The following is a 17,803-nucleotide window of genomic DNA, read 5'->3' as shown; positions in this document are numbered from 1 at the left end:
CTGATAAACAGAAAGAAGCAATTTGGCTGGGAACAGGAGGTGGCTTTCTTGAGAGCATCCCCCAAAACCTCTCCCACAGGGTCTGGACGAGATTTCGACACAGCAGCAGCCTCAGCCCTGCTCCATCTGAGCCCTCCTGGCTCCAGCACAGGCTCTCCAGCACCACTGCAGCCTGCCTGGCTTGTCCTCCAGGAAAACCCCAGCACTTTTAATAGGCGATGAGGCATCTCCAATAATTCCAGCAGATGCTGCCATTTAATGCAGGTTGGCACATAACTTTATAATCGGACCATATTGCTCCAATTACAATTTAGCCTATAGTCCTCTTGGGCTTGTCTTTTATATGTCTTTCATTGCCAAGCGCGGGAGGGCGGGAGGGAGGTGGGAGAGGACTGGGGATGTGTGTGTCTCCGACCTCCCCCTCCTTCACTGCCATGTCTCTCTGCGCAGCCGGTACCTTCCTGGTTCCTCTCTTCCCCTGGGCCAGGGCTGTCCTCAGGCCAGAGCTGTGCCCCATGCCTTGTTTTGCAGGGAGCAGCTTGCCCCAGAGCCCTCAGCAACAGCAAACAAAAAATCACAGGCTGTCATGGGAGAGTGTTTTACAAACCTTTAAAAAGGCATCTTTTCTCCCCTTGGCAGGGTGCAGGATGGGGAAAGCTTGGTCAAGCCTCAATGGGGGTCTTCTTTGTCCCTGGAAGGACAGATAGCCTAGACCATGCGAGACCATGGGGTCCCTTGCCGAAAGCTTGCCTGGAGGGTGGTCCCCAACTGGTCCCCATTGCTTTGGCTCCTGAAAAGCCTTTCCCTAACAGAAACTGCCTGCTGCAGGGCAGCATCAAAGGAGGCAAAGCAGTGCCAGCCCAGGAAGCAACCAAGCACAAGTCTCTCCCACCAGATCCCGGGGGTGAACCCCACAGGGGCAGCCCCCCATTGCTCCCCATGGAGCTCCCTGGGAGCCAGCCCAGCAGCACTCCTCCTCCCTTCCCCATGTCGAGAGCAGTCCTGGCTCAATTTTCTGCTTGTGGTGGGGTAAATCAGGAGTTACACTACTTGACAGCGATTGAGTTAGGTTGGCATCAAGCTGGTGTGCCGGAGTATCAGGTATATTGAAATTTCTGAGAGCTGCTGCAGAGTAATTGGAGCCAACATGCTGCTTCCATTTTTCAAACCTGAGAGCCATGAAGGAAAGATTTTTCATTTTGAGAGTTAGTCTCCGTTCTGGCTGTGACAGCCGCCTGTATCTATATTCAAAGCTCAGGAAAACTTTTTTGGACTCTGTGTGGCCTTGGTAAATGACATCTCGTTCAAGCAGGGATGCAGGCGAAGCTGGTGACTGGTTACCCCAGGGAAAAAATAACGCAGGGGCCAGAGCCTGCAGCCATATAAAGCCGTATCAGCGAGGTGAGGCTCCACTGGGGACTGCCCCAGGACAGGCAGCTGCCCGGCAAAGGCAGGACTGGCCCAAGCCCTGCCCCAGCTGTGCTCTGCTAAGCAGCTCTGGGCTCTGTTAGCGACCCTGCACAGCTGCCCGGGCTCCCCAGACGTCTTTCAGAGCCCCATTAAGCCATCAAACTGTCAGCAGGGCTCCTCCAGACCCTATTAAAAGGCTATTCCCAGGCAAGCTACTTTGGGAACGTTAAGCACTGGCTGTAAATGTCTTTTGGTTACTTAAGGGGAAAACCTTGGGGCAACCTGTGTAAGGGATATATCCTCTCTGTGCCCCAAATCCCAGAGGATTCAAGAAACCTGAACATTCATTTAAACCACAGCAGTAGCCCATTAAATCAAATATCTACACAATTAAGGACGCACAAACAACCTCAGCTCTGCCCTCTGTCAGCCGCTGCCCATTTGCATCTTGCATGTCCGAAGACCTGCCAGGAGGCTGGATTTTATGGCACGGGTGCTCTGGTTTCATTTGTCAGGATGGGCTTGACAAAAAAAAAAAAAACCAAAATCCCCAAAAACAGTTACTCTGGGCCTGCAATTCTCCCCCTGTGTACAAAGTGTGAGGCAAACCTCAGTGTGCATATGTGAGCCTGGGGCAGCAGAGTCCTGCCTGCAGGGACCTGGAGCCATCACAGTGAGCACGTGAAACTCACTTGCTCAAAAAACCCTATAGCAAAACCCGTCAGCTTTTAATGACCCTGGAGACGCAGCAAGAACTCAGAAGGATCTCTTGATAGCAGCCATGAGAAAGCCCCACATCAGCAATACCACTGATCTGAGAATTACAGGGTAGCAGAGACCTCAGGGATGTGCCAGCCCCACCTACAGCTGAACCAGCAGACGCCTCCCTCCCTGTAAGATCACCCCAAAGCCACGGGGCATGGGAAGCCCATACCCCCACCTCAAAAGCTCTCCCAGTAGCAGCTCCTCTTTCTGAACCCCAAATAGCTGGGTGGTGGCTGCATATTTCTAAATCTATCCATTTACAAAACTTCCCCATTTTAGCCCTCACCGCCAGCTGGAGGACATTCCCTGTGGTCACCCAATGACAGCAGGGTCAGCTACCCTCAGGTAGCATCACCTGGATGGGCTGTGTGGTCCCAGCTGGATAAAATGCCCGAGTGTAGCCGATGCAAAAGAAAGAATCCATTTTCCTGCAATCATTTACAGTAATCCTTAAGGCAAGCAGGTTCAAAATGAGCATCGGCCTTTTTATTGACAGGCTCCAGCAAGACTCGGGAAGCGAGGAGCCGCCGTGCTCCCCCAGTGCGGACAGCACTTTCATCCCAGTCAGCACTTCCAGCGTGGCTTCCCTGAGCGATTGCACATGAGGGCTTTGAAACATACTTCGCGGAAAAACCCGTGCCAAGAAAATTCCTTCTGGCTCTCTGCAGCAAGCAACCTCCAATAGGGATCGCTGAGAATAAAGTCACTTCATTTACAAAACCAGAGCGCCAAATCTGATAGACATCAAAATTCGAGGTAAGTCAAGGAGCAATGGAGTGCTGCCAGTTCCCCAAATGAATATTCATGGCAAATATTCACCCAGCTCCGAGCTGAAGAGAAACCGGCAGCAGAAAGGCTGCCCCTGGGAAAGGGAAGGAGAGGGATCAGGCTTATTTCATCATTTTTATTGAGTGCAATTTTCTCTTTAGTACAATATTCTCTGAAAGTTACTGTTACAAACTCCGACAATTTCAACACAATCAACAAATTGGGGAAGGAGAGGGGGGAGAAGGGCAAAAAAAATTACAAGGGGTGAAATCTTTTACAGACATCTCACTGGTTATGTACAGGACAGGGTACGGCCGGCTGGCACAGGGCACGCCACGGCTTGGGGGGGACGGGGCTCCCAGGGTGCTGTGGAGACCTCCCGGATCATCATCTCATGGGTGGCGGGGGGGAGCAGTCCCTGGGGACCGGTGTCAATCCCCTCTCTGTCACTGCTGCCTGGCTGCAATGCTGGACTCACGCCCCTGCAAGGCAAGAGGGAGGGAACCAAGAAGAGGGTGAGAATAAGCATGTCCCATGCTCAGAGATGCAGCACCTCCCCAAAAACGCAGGCTGCTCCTTCGCAGCCGAGACCCACCGCAACACTGAGCCCCCCCCCAGCCCCCCTGCCCCACAGCTGGTGGAGCCTGCACCTCACGAAACCCAAAGACTTCTTACAGCAGATACAGCCTCTCAAAAAAAAAAAACCAACACAAAAAGCAGTGATTAATTAATATCCTGTCAGAAAAGTGACAATTTCACTGAAAGCTCTCAATTTTTCCTCGGGGGAAAAAAAAGGAATGGAAAAGACATGTTTCTTTGTGAAGCTGAGATGCTTTGGAGCGCGGAGGCTGAGACTTGATTTTGGGGGTGGGAGGGTTACCGTGTCCCCCAGCAGTGAAGATGCTTTTTTTCCCTCTTACACTGCAATATGAGCACTTCCAGGTCTAAAGTAGGAGCAAACCACCAAGCACCAAGAAATCACTCTTTCCAAAATAACAAAAACCACCCATTTTCTCCACTGCTGGGGGAAACCAGAAGGTCTCCGAACCAAAAGAGCAGCCCCAGGAGCACCTCCTTCTCACCCTGCAACCAAGAAGTGCCACGCAGCAGCAAAATCCCATTATTTAGCCGCTTCAGAGAGGCAAAGATGCTTTTAATATACAATTGCACCTTGGAAACATAAAGGCACCACATTAAATAACAGACCAATTGACCGCTGCATCCCTTTGCTGGGCCACCGATAACTGGGGCTCGCTGGTGTAATTATTGCCGGGTGTCTCTGTGCCTCTCCGAACATACCCATACTTTCAAAAGAAAACTCTAGCTGCGTCTGACATTTTGCTCCTATTAAAATTCATTATTCTGATGAATGAAAATAATTTTTTTAGCAAACCCAGGTAGTAATGAAACTTTTATTTAGTAATTTAGTGTTTAGGAGAAAAAGGGGCATGAGAGAAAGGGTAAGAGAAATTGAGATTATCTTAAAAAAAAAAAAAAGAGCTTCAGCTGGAAGAAAAGATATCGCTGTGTATTTCTTATGCACCGGGGTCCATTCTCAGTGCCGCGCTCAGAGATTCGGTCTCACAGCTCCCATTAACATTAATGGGAGCAGAACAGCTAAACGGCTGGAAATAAGTGACAATAGAAATACAAATAATGTTTTATAAAAGGCGGCAGCAGATGCAGGACGCAGCAGATGATGCTGAACATGCTGCTGAGCCAGGCAGGTCCCCAGGGACCGGTGTAAATCAAGGTGGTTGCACCCAAGTCAGTGGGGTGACAGCGATTTATATCAGCTGCGGATTCAGCCACATTAAAGCTGAAGCCAAGCGATGGCTCCGGCCCCGGGGGCTGCTCCTGGCTCCGCCACCACCTTCCTCTCGCAGCCTTTCCCAGCTCATTTAGCCGCAGCCACCCAAACCACCCGGCAGCAGAGGAGCCAGGGAAGCCTTTGGGGGTTTATATTCCCCCGGGGAGCCTGCGCCTTCCCCGGAGTGGCTGCTGCCGGCTCGGCTCTCCCATGGCAGCTGCAGCCCTTCCCTTCGTCCTGGCAAAAATGATCTGGGGGCAGCTATGGATGATTTGGGCTGATGCCAAGGGATCGATCCCAAAGGACCCGAGGGACAGGTCATGAGCAGCCAGGGGAGGACAGGGAGGGGGCAGCATGGTCAAGCATCCCCCACGTACGCAGCCACCGAATCACCCCCCCATCTCACATCCTCCTCCCTGTGGTCCAGCGTGGGAGCCCCTGCAAAGCAGTGCAGCGCGGAGGGCTTTGATCTCAGCCTGTAAGTGTTGGCGTGACACAAACAGCAATAAAAAGGCCACATTTGAGATGAGAAGGCATCCCGTAAGGGAAGGTGTTATCAGCATAAGCGTGGCCGTAGGGGAGTGAACGGCGTGGTTGGGATGCAGGCAGCGTGCTGGCCCTGGGCTCGCTCTCTTTCCGCGCTCATGGAAATGGGGCAGCCAGGGCAGAACCACAAATACCCAAAACGATCAGAGGATGGACGGCACTGCAAACCCAGCTGCTATTCCTGAGCACTGCTGCGGGAGCGGGGAAGGGATGGAGGCAGGCATGGAGCTGCCCCAGCTCTGGGAGCGCCCCAAAGCCATCACCGTATCACTAACCACTCCTGCAAGCCCTCCCCAGGCACCAGCCCAGCTACTGCCCTCACCCAACCCTTTTGCAAAGGGGAGTTGCACCTTGCCGCTGTTCCCCTGGGGCATCGAGGCAGGAGCCACCCAGTGCCCCATCCCCATCCGGGATTAGGACACGGTGCTGCTGCACACTTGCCCAGCCAAAAGACCAGAGCCTAAGTCCCAGACTGCTGGCAGCCTCCAGCTGTGGACACCTCCCCAGAATATTTATCCTGGGGAATCTGAAAAAAGTTCAGCCAAAGCGTGGTGGGGAAAAATAAACAAACAAACTGATGTGCGCATGTTTCGCAGTCACCTGCCTGTGGAAGCCCCCACAAGGCTCCAGTCCATGTTTCCAACACGAGGCTCACCTTGTTCCTTAGAAAACATTTGGCATGGTATGCACCTCCTACCATCAGTCCCACTCAGCACTAATTAGCATTGATAATTGCACTGATGGTGACCATAATTTTCCTGTCCTCTCTCCCCACCTTCACACAAGGGTTCAAATGCCTAACAAGACCCCTGAGGATAATCATCAAGAGAGCAGCAGGTTCATCCCCACCACCATGTCAGCTCCTGGGCAACGTGTGGGGATGGGACAGCAAAGAAGGGAAAGCCACAGCCCAGGCCAGTGGATGGGGAAAGCTGCCAAGCCTTGTTTACTTGGGGACACGGAGAAAAGTTCACTCCAATTAATTTTTTTTAAGTGGATAGGCATTAATCACCCTAACACTTATCTAGAATTAACGCAGCCTTAAGTAGATTTTTGCCTCATCCACTTCCACGCTGCCCCGAAAAGGCACATCTGTTTTGGGAACGAGTGGAGTTCAGCTAATCCACTTAAAAGTTCACGCAGCTGGTTTGTTCAGATTAACCTCCTTCAGCGTTTCCCTCCAGACATGGGCCAGGAGACTTCAACGCCATCCTGCCACTGCCACCCCGTCCACGGTCATCTCACCTAGCAATGGCACTGGTTTCTCCTCCACTTCCTGTCTGTGTGTTAGGGAGTGCTTGGACCCAGCGATGTCCCTAAAACAGCCACTACAGCAGAGCCAGGCAGTGGGGGATGGACAGCCAGGGGCTTCATGGCGTTTTTAAATGCTGATGGCCAGAGAGGAGAAGGAGAGCAGAAGCAGCAGAGATGCTCAGACACAGACAGGGAGGGACCGGGCAGCTCTGCCCAGGCTGGAGGGATGTTCGCCATGCTGCTCCACAGAGGACAGCTAGCCAAAGCCCTGTGGCACAGGTGGCCCTGGGATACCATCCCCAGAGTGTCAGCAACTCTGACAACCCAGAAAGACCCAGGTGAAGGTCAGATGCATTCCCCTCCCCAGCTGATGTGCTTCTCTGATTCGAACCAAGAGACCAGATTTAATGCCATGGGTGCTTACAATCCCCAATGACAGGTGCCTGGCTCTCAGCTCACATCTCCTCCCACCACATGCAGCAGAGGAGGTCCTCTCCTGACCAGAGCAGCTGTGTCTGCTCCTCTTTCCACGCCAAGTCCTGGGATGGCAACACAGCCCATCAGGGTCCAACGACAGACAGACGTGAGCCAGCAGACCTCCCCCAAGATGCGGATGCAGAGCCAAAACCCGAGGGCATCAAAAATGGGAAAGCGCAACATGACAGCAGCTCTCACACCTCCCAGAGACAGGTTTTGGAGAAGGCTGAGCTCAGCTGGAACAGGTGCAGCCAGTCCCCCATGGCAGGAGGGTTGGACCCCCCTGGTTCTTTAAAGGTCCCTTCCAACCCAAACCAATTGTATGAAAAACATAAGCCTAAACGGGAGCAGCGGGGAAACCACTGACGAGGTGAAACACCTCGCCACAGGCATCCCGTCAGTGTGGACTTCACCTCTCCTCCGTCATCGCTCAGGAAGTTTCTGGCTCTTTTGAAATCGAGAGGAACTTCACTGGGAACCGCTGGAGAAGGTCTCCTTCAGGCTCTTTGAAAATAATTTGGAAGGCACACAAGTTGTAATCAGACCAGCATCCATTCTGGCAGGATCTTTCATACAAGAGGCACCAAAGCAGATGATGACACGGGTGTTAAATAACCCCCTGTGGCTCCTCGAGCAGTGGGGATGTTACGGGAGCAGGAGACACGCAGTACCTGAATGAGTGCACGAGCTGGATGTGAAACCCTGGCCCCAACCACCCGCCTTTCCATCTGCAGTTTAATGAGGATGGGTGGCCTTAGAGCTACGGTACGCTTCTGAGAGCTTGAAAATCTGCCACAGGGTCTCATTCCTCATCTTAGAAACCCATTGATCCTTTTTTTTTAAAGTCAAATTCAATGTTTAAGATTGAATGATTTCCCAGTGAACATAGAGTGGCACAAATATATCAGCAGCTTTTATGGATCAGAGCCAAAAGCCTTAATTCAGACCCTAACAAACACAAACGTGTCTGTCCCCATTGCAAAACAACGGTGTTTGTGGCGGTGCAAAAAAACCCCTTCATCAGTGATGCCCAGTGATTTATCCCAGGCCAGCTGTGGTGCTCCTCTGGCTCCCACAGGGATGTCCTCGGCCGGCAGGCAGGGATGCAGACAGGGATTCAGCCAGCTTTATTGATGAGAACTCTGCAAACCAACCCCAAAACAACCCCTTCCCTCCCTCCGAATCAAACATCCTGGAGCAGCATCCTCCGCACCAGCTCATTGGGAAGATGCCATCACCCTGCAGAGGAGCGGAAAGCAGAAGAGAAGATCCCACGGGGCTCAGGCCGGCGCGTGGGGAGCTCCTGGAGCAGAGACGGAGGAGAAGGGAAGGGGGACTGGGGGAACAACAGCCCTGTTTTCTCATAGGGAAAGAAGCATTACAAGCACCAAAAGCTGACAAGCTCAGAAATAATGGTCTGAGCTTGCTCTTATTTAAAAACTGGCTGCCTGCTGTTTTCATCACAAGCCCCGCTCTGACTTGCAGCAACATTTAAAATTAAATATACATAAGTGCTTTCAAAGAACTGTTAATTTGAAGGTCATTAAATGGCATAAAATACATTCCTTTTTTTTCTAGAAAGAGGCACATAATAATGCTATTAATACATGCTCCTCTTCCACGTTCAAATGCTCGCTCTCGCCCTGGATGTGCGAGTGGCTGAGTTCACCTTCACGTGCAGCGGCACAACGTCTCATTTTAATTACTGCTATTGAGAAAACTGCTGTCTCCTCCATTGCACACGGCACAGCCTGCCAGGGATGGGTTGTATAAAAGACACAGCAAAGCCCAGGGGGAAACAATGCAGCTGAATTGCCAATGGGGATTTTATAGGGGGGGATGAGGGGAGCAACACAGCGGGGCTGGCACCAGAGGACGCAGAAGGGAGGGGGCAACATGAAGCCAGTTGGCAACACCCAGTCCAGACATGACCATCTCACCCACCAATTCTCACACTGAGACCTTGGGCCAAGCTCAGTGCTGGGTTTTTGTAGCAAAAAGTCCCTTTTTTGATGTAATGCTACATGCAAAAAAGACAAAGCCAACAGAGACACAAAAAAAAACCTAAAAAAGGCACAAAAGGGCTGAGGTTTTTGCAGTTGCCATAGAAATGTAGAGAAGAAGCTGACAACTGCAAAGCGTTTCCGTGAAAGGACAGGATCAGGGTCAAGCGCAAGGTGGGCTCACTTGAAGGCGACCCAAGCGACCAGCCGTATCCATATGCCACGGCTCAGCACAGAGGCGGGATGCAGCCAGAGGAGCAAGGCACCACAGCCAAGCATCAGCTACAAGTGGTGGCCGGGGGCCAGGATCTGCCCCAACGGAGTCCACCAGCGAAGGGCACCTCCCAGCACCAGCACCTGGCAGATGAACCCACCAGGACCTTGCATGATGGATGAACCCCAGCCCGCAGGAAAGGTCTATGGAGTTGGTTCACTTCGATCAGAAACTCCTTTTTCTTCCTTTTATTTCTGTGCAAACCAAAACTTTGGGGGAAAAAAATAATTTTTGAGCAATTCCTTCTCCTTTGGGATCAAAGAAAGGAATTCCAACGCTGACCACAGTATGGATCAGAAGAAGGCGTGAAATGGGAGCTTTCACTTTTAGACCACATTTAGTGGTTTCATTTTTCTTCTTTTTTTTCACTGGTTGAGTGAAATTTGGCATTTTTGCCACAATTTGCCACATTTGGCAGAGCCCTTCCGTGTTGGCGAAGCATCCAATGGACCCAAATCTGCATCAATCCTCGGTCAAAAAAAAAGCGGCAGTAGCTGTAAGGCAGAGCCTCCTGCCCCAGGTCCCACTACTACCTGTGGCTCCTGCCCCATTTCCACACAAGGCAAAGCTGGAGCATCCCGACAGCTTCTCCATCACATCATCGATGGAAGAGACTTCTTAAATGACTTGGACAGTGCAGCCACATGGCTATGGCCAAGTGCCTGGGAGTCTCCTGTTGATGCAGAAAAATGAAGGTTGGGAGCAAGCCTTGACTTAAGAGGCACCTCTTCGATGGTGCCCTGTACCTCCTACCCTGGTGAGAGCCTCCTCCTTTGGCATCTGACAAAGAAAAAGAAGGGCCAGTCCAAGGACACACAACCCTGCTATCATGGCCAAGCAGGGATAACGCTGTCACTCCTGGACAGAAAGGCTTCACGGTTTGGAAAACTTATTTTCCTTGAAAGAAAGAGCTCTAAAGAAACAAAATGGTCCGACAGAAGACTTCTGCATTTTTTTAATGTTATTTTTTTCAATAAAAGGCAAAAATCAAACATGGCTATTTTGCACTTTCCCCCTTGTTTTCCATTATCAGATCAGAAAACTGGCAGCTTTTGGTAAAATCTTCCATTTGGATGAAAAGCCTTTTATTGAAAGGCAGGAGAGCAGGTGGCCTGTGGTGGCCCTCCCTCAGGTATCATCTTGACAGCAACCAACAGGCCAACTATACCTCATCACCAAAGGGATTTGTTTGCACCACCTTCAGTCTCCTTGCTCAGCCCTGAGCACCATCAATCTACTGCTGGGCTCTTGTGTGACCCTGGAGGGGACGTCTCCAGGCCCCTGAGCCACCACTGGTGGACTCAGCCTGCTGACCCAGCATGAGCCAGAGATGCCACCCTCATGGCAAGGGCTGCTTAGAAGAGGTGGGATATGGGAATCGCCTGCCACAACACAGCCCAGGAGACGTCAGATGTTGGCCAGCTGGGAAAGAGCAGCAGGGTGGAGAGAGCAACAGCCCCGGCACTGTCAATGGGCACCACTGTGGCCATGTGTCACAGGTGAGCTTAGGATGGTACACGAAGCTTCTCTGGGGCTGAGACTGGTCTGGAAGACATCACCTCCTCACCCAGACCATGGAGCACCAGGGAGGCTGCATGAGGCCAGCCCCGACACAGCACTTGACTCACAGCACAGCTCCATTTTCCTTGCTTTCCAGCCAAAAAGAAGAGCGGGAGAGCCCTGGGCTGAGTTAGCCATCAGCAGGGCCTAACAAGGGTTTGGAAGGCAACCCAAAAATTTTAAGAGGTCAGGATGGACCCTCCTGTTCCCTGCGCTGTGGAAACGCTGCGCTGCTCTCAGCTGAAAGCCTCTCCCCTGTCCATCGGCCGCAGTCCTGGGGCCCAGATGTGTTTCCTTCCAACACTGGCAACCACAGCGCAAGTTTCTCCCTGGCCAGAAACCTGCCCGCAGCCACCCTCCCACATGCAGGGAAAGCGGTGGCACTTTGTCCACAGGTGTTTTGCAGCATGGGCGAGTCAAGGGCTAGGGAAGGTAACGAGCATTGTCCACCCTGGGAAATCGAACCAAGATGTAAAGCAGGACTCAGCATCTCCAAGAGCATCCAAGCACCTGGACAGCTGGTTTATCCACTCGTGGGTGCCCAGTCTGCTGGGCTGGATGGGCAGGACTGAATGCTTTATATTAAAGGTTTTATATTAAAAAAGGGCTGCGGTGCCATTGCATCATCCTGCCAGTCCCAGGCGCAGAGCGAGAAAGACACCGAACAGGGCTGCAGGACCAGCTGCCTCGCAGGTGCTTGCACGGCCGGGCAACACACAGCAGGGGAGTTGTAAAGGTGGAGTTTTGATATTTAGCCTGTGTCGCTGTCATTCGTTTCTTTAAATGCCTTTAGCTTCCTTCTAATAAAAGAGAAATCATTAAAAAAGCCCACAAAGGATCCTTCACCGCCAGTGAGTATCAATGTGCTGAGGCGGCTTATTAGTATGCACGGCACCCGCTCCATCTGCATGTTGTATTCGGTGTGACAACATCCTAGAATACAGATTTGGGCCGCAAGTATCCCGAGAGGTATTAGCAATCGTCTATCAGACAGGACGAGGAGCAGTCCCTGCTGTTGTAAACAAGGGGTGTTTTTCTCTGCCTCTTTCCCTGGGGGGAGTTCAGTGATTTGAAACAAGCTCATTCCTGCATCTTCAGGACGTTAGTTCCTGTTCTTCAGCAGAGCGGTGGGTCATCTACCTTAGACGATTAAAGAAATATCCTCCTGAACCAAGCATGAGCTCCCCATAGGACACACTGAGGTGCCCCCAGCCAGAGAGCACCCCGACAGCCCCAGCACAGGGAACAAAACTCACACCCAGCACACGTGGACAGGCGCTGGCAGCAGGCAGAGGAAGGGCTTGTCCCCTTGTGTTCGGTGGCAGCAAGCAAATCTGGTGAGGCATCTGTGTGGCGTGGATGGACGTGGGGCAATCCCATGGTGCAGACAGACATGGAGCAATCCCATGGTGCGGATGGATGTGGGGCATCCCCATGGCAAGGAGAGACAAGGGGCAAACCCACAGCGCAGACAGACACAAGGCATCCCCATGGCACAGCTGGATGTGGGGCATCCCCATGGTGCAGGAGGACACAGGACATCCCCACGGTGCAAGCAGATGTGGGGCATCCCCACGGCGGGGATGTATGCGTGAGTAGCAGGGAGGGTTTCTTGTACATGTATGAGCCACCATGCCACCAAATTACAACAGGGACCGGCAGCCCTCAAGGCACAGCTGGGCAGCCTGCCCACGCCGCCACTCCCCCTGCCACATGGGTGCTGCTTGCTGCCAGCGTGGTGCCTGCAAGAGCACAGTGATGGATCATTACAACTCGCACACAACCATCTAAGTAAAAGCCTTATTAAGAGTTCATTCATTTTATAAACTCTCGGCGCGATCCACAGAGGGAAGTTAGATTGCCCAGTCTTACAATATTCTGTGTAAACACTGACACATGTCTAGTAATTTTAACTAGATCGATTTGCAAGGGAGACCAACGGTGGAACAAAAAAAAAAAAAATCAAATTAAAGACAGGGAAACATTCACTGGGAGAGGCTTTAAGGAAGTGAGTTGAAAAATACAGAGGAGGAGGACAGATGGATGGACAGAGAGGTACATGAGACAAAGGGACCTACCTCTGAAGCCATGAAATCTAAGTCTGTAATTCAATATCAAAATCCTTAGGTCCACAAGATAGGGAAAAAAAGTCCTCCATAGCCATCTTCTGCACATCGCCGAGGCTCTGGAGGCCTTAGCAGTCTGTTTCCCAGAGCATCTCTCCTCCTTCTCCAGCAGTCACCAACCCAGTCACAACCATGCGGCAGCTCCTCCGGTCCCATCCCGTCCCCGCCACGCGGGCCAGCCCTTGGCGTCCTCCTCCCCGCTTGCAGGATGCTGAGCGCTTGCTTCGCCACTGGGCACTTCCCTGCTACCTCCCGCTCCCGGGGGCTGTGGGCACAACCCCGGGCCCCCTGCGCCCCCCAGGCTGGGAACCAGCCGGCCGCTGGCTGCAGGGTCGGAAGTGATCTTCGGTTAGGGACAAGCAGTGAGTCCACAGTAAGTTGACAACGTACACACGCGCACGAGCGCACACACACACGGGAACACCTCTTTCTGTTTCCAGGATGGATTATTATTATTTTTTTAATCCTTTTTTTTCCTTTTTGCAAAAAAAATGCAAGCAAAAGAGAAAAAAAAAAACCCAAGGTTTTCTATTGAAGGTACATCTCTTCTTCAATATGAAGACATTAACTGGATTGAGTCGGATCCCCCATGCAGTGGTGAGCGAAGTCCTTTGGTCATTGCCAGAGCAGCACCCAGGTGGGACAGCAGGGAGCTACGGAGACGTCTGAGGACACTTCCACCCAGTCCATGAGCAGAGAGGGGAGCGGAGTGAGCAGTAAAGGCCAGGGCAGGGAGGAAGGGTGAAAGAAGAAAAGGAAGGTGGTTTCTCCGGATGGGACACTCCATCTCGTCCCTCTCCCTTCCCCAACAGCCCCTTTCTCTGTCTCAGTTTCGACCATTGCTCACTGGTGGTGGGATTGCAGTCTGATCTCTAGGGTTTGGGTTTGCTTCCCCAACAAACATTGGTTTGTCTTCATTGTTTTTTGTCTTTTTTGTTTTGTTTTGTTTTTTAAATATATGATTTGTACATATTTATATGTATTTATACGCCGTTCCCCATGACATTGGTAAGTGTGCTTCTGTTGGTGAGGAACGGAAGTCACCAGTTAGAGATGAGTCCCAGGAACATCCTTCATCTGCGGTCACAGTCCCCAGGCAGCAGCGGTACCTCTCCAAATGCTGCCCCGCAGCGCCTGTCAGTTCCTCCCCTCCCACCTCTGCCCCTCGCTGTGTGCCCTCCCCGTCCCCTCCCCATCGAACGAGGGACGTCATGCCATTGAGGTTGGAGACTGACTCATCTGTACTCGCATGGACTGGATGCTGTTCAGGATCTTCTTCTGGTGCCCAGCCAAAGTCACCCCTATTCTCAGGAGGTCTCTGGAAGACAGACAGACAGACAGAGGAATATCAATGGGCAGCTGAGGGTTGGTGTATCTGTTTTACCATCTCTAAGTGAGGTGAGGGATGTAAGCTCAGCTGGTCCATGCCTCTCAGCAGAACAAACACAGAGCCCAAGCACAGCCCTGTGAGCATCACTGAGGCAAGGAGGGACCAAGGGCAGGGAGATACCTGCATGCTGACTCCCAGATGGTGAACTCCCACCTCCAGACTCAGGGTGCTTCTGCTGACCGGTGTGATGGATGCCCACACCCTTCCTCCGCAGGTGCCTTGCACCGACCTTCCCACCTCCCCGCAACCCCAACCCACCCCAGGCAGCACCCAGCCCTGGCACAGCACCCAACTCACTCGGATGTCATCTGGGCAACGAGCTGCAGGGAGGTGAAGCCAGCCGTCAGGAAGCTGTCCCTGTACTGGCTCATCTTCACAGCGCTCAGCCAGTCGTCTACTGAGGTAAAGGCAGTGAAGTCGGGGATGGAGCGGTCGAGGAGGGGCTGAGAAGGCCTGCAACAGGACACACCACTGGGGACAAGCCCGGCTGGCACTGAGGGGCTGCTGTGCACGAGCCTAGCTGGTGCACGGCAGTGTTCCCCAATCCACCCCCCTGCAGCTTCATGCTCCCCCCTGGCACTGTCCTGTTCCTGGCACATGCCTGAGACAAGTAAGGCCATGAGGAAGGCCTGTCCCATGGGAATACCACTCTGTCAAGCAGCGCTTTGCAACCCTGCACGTTGTAATCCAGCTGCGGGAGCCACAGTGATGGAGGCGCCAGCAGAGGAGACACCGCGCCCATACGGTCACACGCCATAAAGAATCAATAGCAAAGAATTATTGCTGTTGCTCGACTGAAAACTACATGTTCTTTGTCTGACTGTCAGGCAGAGCAAAGAGAGAAACCCCCCGCGCCTGGCAAACGATTTATGAATTCCTGTCCTTCCCCCCGGCAGCATGAGCCGCTCAGGAAGCCTTTTGCCACAGCTTGGGATGTCAACACTAGAGCATCCCCCACGTGCTGGGAGACTCACACAGCGGTGATGGTAGCCACAGTTTTGAGGCTTGCCGGGTTGCGGATCATTTTATCAAGGGTGTTGACTATCTCGGTGAAGCGCGGGCGGGTGTTGCGGTCCTTCTGCCAGCAGTCCAGCATCAGCTGGTGCAGGGCAGCGGGACAGTCCATGGGCGGCGGGAGCCGGTAATCCTGCTCGATCGCATTGATGACCTGCAGAGCAGTGGGGGAGGAAGTAGCACATGAGGACAAGGGACTTGGAGGTCTCACGTAGGGAAAACTGCAGCCACAGCGGGGGGTGAGCTACCCCTGCCACTCCTCTCCTCGAGCCAAGCTGCCTGTGCGGGCAGAGGTGTTACAGGCAGCGCTGCCGCAGGCCGGGAAGGCAGCTGCCAGCCCATCTGATCATCAGCAAAGGGAGCAGGAGGAGATGCTCCCGGCTCCAACGGAGCTGGGGCTCTCGGAGGTTAATCTCCGCTCTGATGCTAAGCGCGTTGCAGTTCCTCCCAGCGGAGAGCTGCCACTCATTATCTCGGCAGATCGCATCGGAGTACAGCAGTCCAACTACCAAAGCTCTTTCCCTGTTCGTAAACCCTCTGAACATTTTCAAAGGCCCTGCAGCTTCCTGAAGTCCAATTACCAGCCCGCTGGCTTTTCTTCCCAATTTCCCTCCTTGCATCCTCTCGCCCACCAGCCTGTTTCATCTCTAAAACCAAGCGCTGCCGAGGCTCCGGGAAGGAGCAGATAGCCATTCAGGCAGGGTTTTCTTTTGGGAACGAGGCCCCACACACTCCCCAGAGCTGCGTGGATAACCCCCCAGTGCTTACGTCTTGGTTGGACATGTCCCAGTAGGGCCTCTCTCCGAACGACATCACTTCCCACATGACGATGCCGTAGCTCCAGACATCGCTGGCCGAGGTGAACTTGCGGTAGGCGATGGCCTCCGGCGCCGTCCACCTGACGGGGATCTTCCCCCCCTACAGAAAAAGGGAGAGCAGCTGAGAAACGGCTCCCTTGGCAGAGGAGCCTGGACACCTGAGGCAGGGTTGGAGCCATCCCGCACACCCCCGGCTGCTGGTCCCTGGGGACCCTGCTGAGGAGTGGGCAGGCAGCACCCGATGGGATGAGGAGGCAGGAGCCGAAAACACCTCCATGAATTTATCTTGTACCTGCACAAAAGGGCTTAGCTAAACAAAACAAAAGGGTTTATCCAAGGGTTTATCCCACTCAGGTGTCACCCCCGAGTGACACCTCCCCACTCCGGGTGACCTGCAGGACCCGGTACATCGGTGGCCTGTCCCCAGGTCCCTTCCCAGGGAGACATCAGGTGACAAGGGCTACGCAGGACTGCGCTAGTACTTGTCTCAGGTAAGGAGCCACAGGTATCCCTGTCCCTTGGCCTTCAGTGGAAACAAGGTCTAACCTAAGAGCATTCTCTACGGCATCATCTGGGCTCCCACAGCTGCTGGAAGGTCCTTCCAGTCCTACTTCTGGAGTGGGAGACAAAAAGCAAAACACCTTTAAGCCCCAAAGGAGGCTTGGAAAGCACTGGAAAAGGAAAGTGCCTTTGGCAGAGAGCCCCTCATTTCTCCTAAAAGCTCAAAATCAGGCTCGGCATCTCAAGCCACCCCATCAAGCCAGGGCAGGTCCCAGGTCCTGGCAGGACAGGAAGGGCCGGAGGCCATGCTGAGGGGGCAGGGATGCTGTGGTGGGGCAGCACATACAGAGGGACTGCTCCCTGGGCAAGCACCGCTAAAATAACAGCAAAAAAAGCCAAGGGATGAAGGAAAACCACAGACATGCACGGTATTTACTCTGGGCAGAATTGCATTGTAAATCGTTTAGCGCAATTGTTTTCCATAGCCTTTCTGACAAAGCATCAGCTGCTTTTGAAGGATGAATGGCAAAAAATTTGATTTGAATAACTACAAATGGAGAAATTAACTGCTAGGTTGTTTTTCCTGCCTTTTCCCCAGAGCTAAAAACCTGCTGTGGGAGGCAGAGTGATGTAATCGCAGGCACAGCATCACTTCCCAGCTGCCAGGGAGATCTATTATGGCCTAAATTAAATAAAAACACAGATGAGATAATCTCTTCTATCTCTAAAGGTGGGGAAAGGCTACTTCATGCCTCATCCCAGCAGCTACTGATGGGGTTCTTGAACAAAAAATAAATGATGGGTGTCTGCTCAAAGACTGCTGCCTGCAGGACGGGTGTGGGCAGGGAGCAGGGCAGGTCCGGGGAGGGGGGAAACATCCCACGAGCAGGGGAGGAAGAGCGAGGGGCTGCAGCCAGGCCAAAACACAAAGGCACCTCTGTGGGTCTCCCATTTTGGAGGCTGGAGCCAGCCCCAGCGCCTGGGCACAGCTCGACAGCCCAAGACACTGCTTCTGCAACAGTCAGTGCAGCCTTGTGCTTGCAGCCAACACACGCTCTTTTAATTAATTGATTAGATGAGGTCAACG

General features: G+C 52.8%; 1 protein-coding gene and 1 long non-coding RNA gene across 3 annotated transcripts in view; both read right to left on the bottom strand.

Annotated features, from left to right (window-relative positions):
• Positions 1-3,065: 3,065 nt before the first annotated feature.
• Positions 3,066-14,168, bottom strand: LOC143162062 (uncharacterized). Its single transcript, XR_012995639.1, has 2 exons — positions 12,946-14,168; positions 3,066-3,425 (listed from the first exon to the last, which is right to left on the bottom strand). It is a non-coding gene; the product is annotated as an uncharacterized LOC143162062 (long non-coding RNA).
• A 10-nt stretch (positions 14,169-14,178) lies between these two features.
• EPHB1 (EPH receptor B1) overlaps positions 14,179-17,803 on the bottom strand; it is a 74,814-nt gene continuing 71,189 nt past the window's right edge. For both annotated transcript variants that reach the window (XM_076341780.1, XM_076341781.1), the window contains exons 13-16: positions 16,166-16,315; positions 15,358-15,551; positions 14,681-14,836; positions 14,179-14,311 (exon numbers count right to left, since the gene is read on the bottom strand). In XM_076341780.1, coding sequence (XP_076197895.1) covers positions 14,203-14,311; positions 14,681-14,836; positions 15,358-15,551; positions 16,166-16,315 — 609 coding nt within the window. In that variant the 3' untranslated portion in view covers positions 14,179-14,202. The remainder of the gene's footprint in view (positions 14,312-14,680; positions 14,837-15,357; positions 15,552-16,165; positions 16,316-17,803) is intronic.

The sequence above is a fragment of the Aptenodytes patagonicus genome, chromosome 6 (assembly GCF_965638725.1).
Source record: "Aptenodytes patagonicus chromosome 6, bAptPat1.pri.cur, whole genome shotgun sequence".
In the NCBI taxonomy this organism is placed as follows: Eukaryota; Metazoa; Chordata; class Aves; order Sphenisciformes; family Spheniscidae; genus Aptenodytes; species Aptenodytes patagonicus.
Note: the sequence above shows the minus strand (reverse complement) of the source record. Positions and strands in the feature narration are given on the sequence as shown.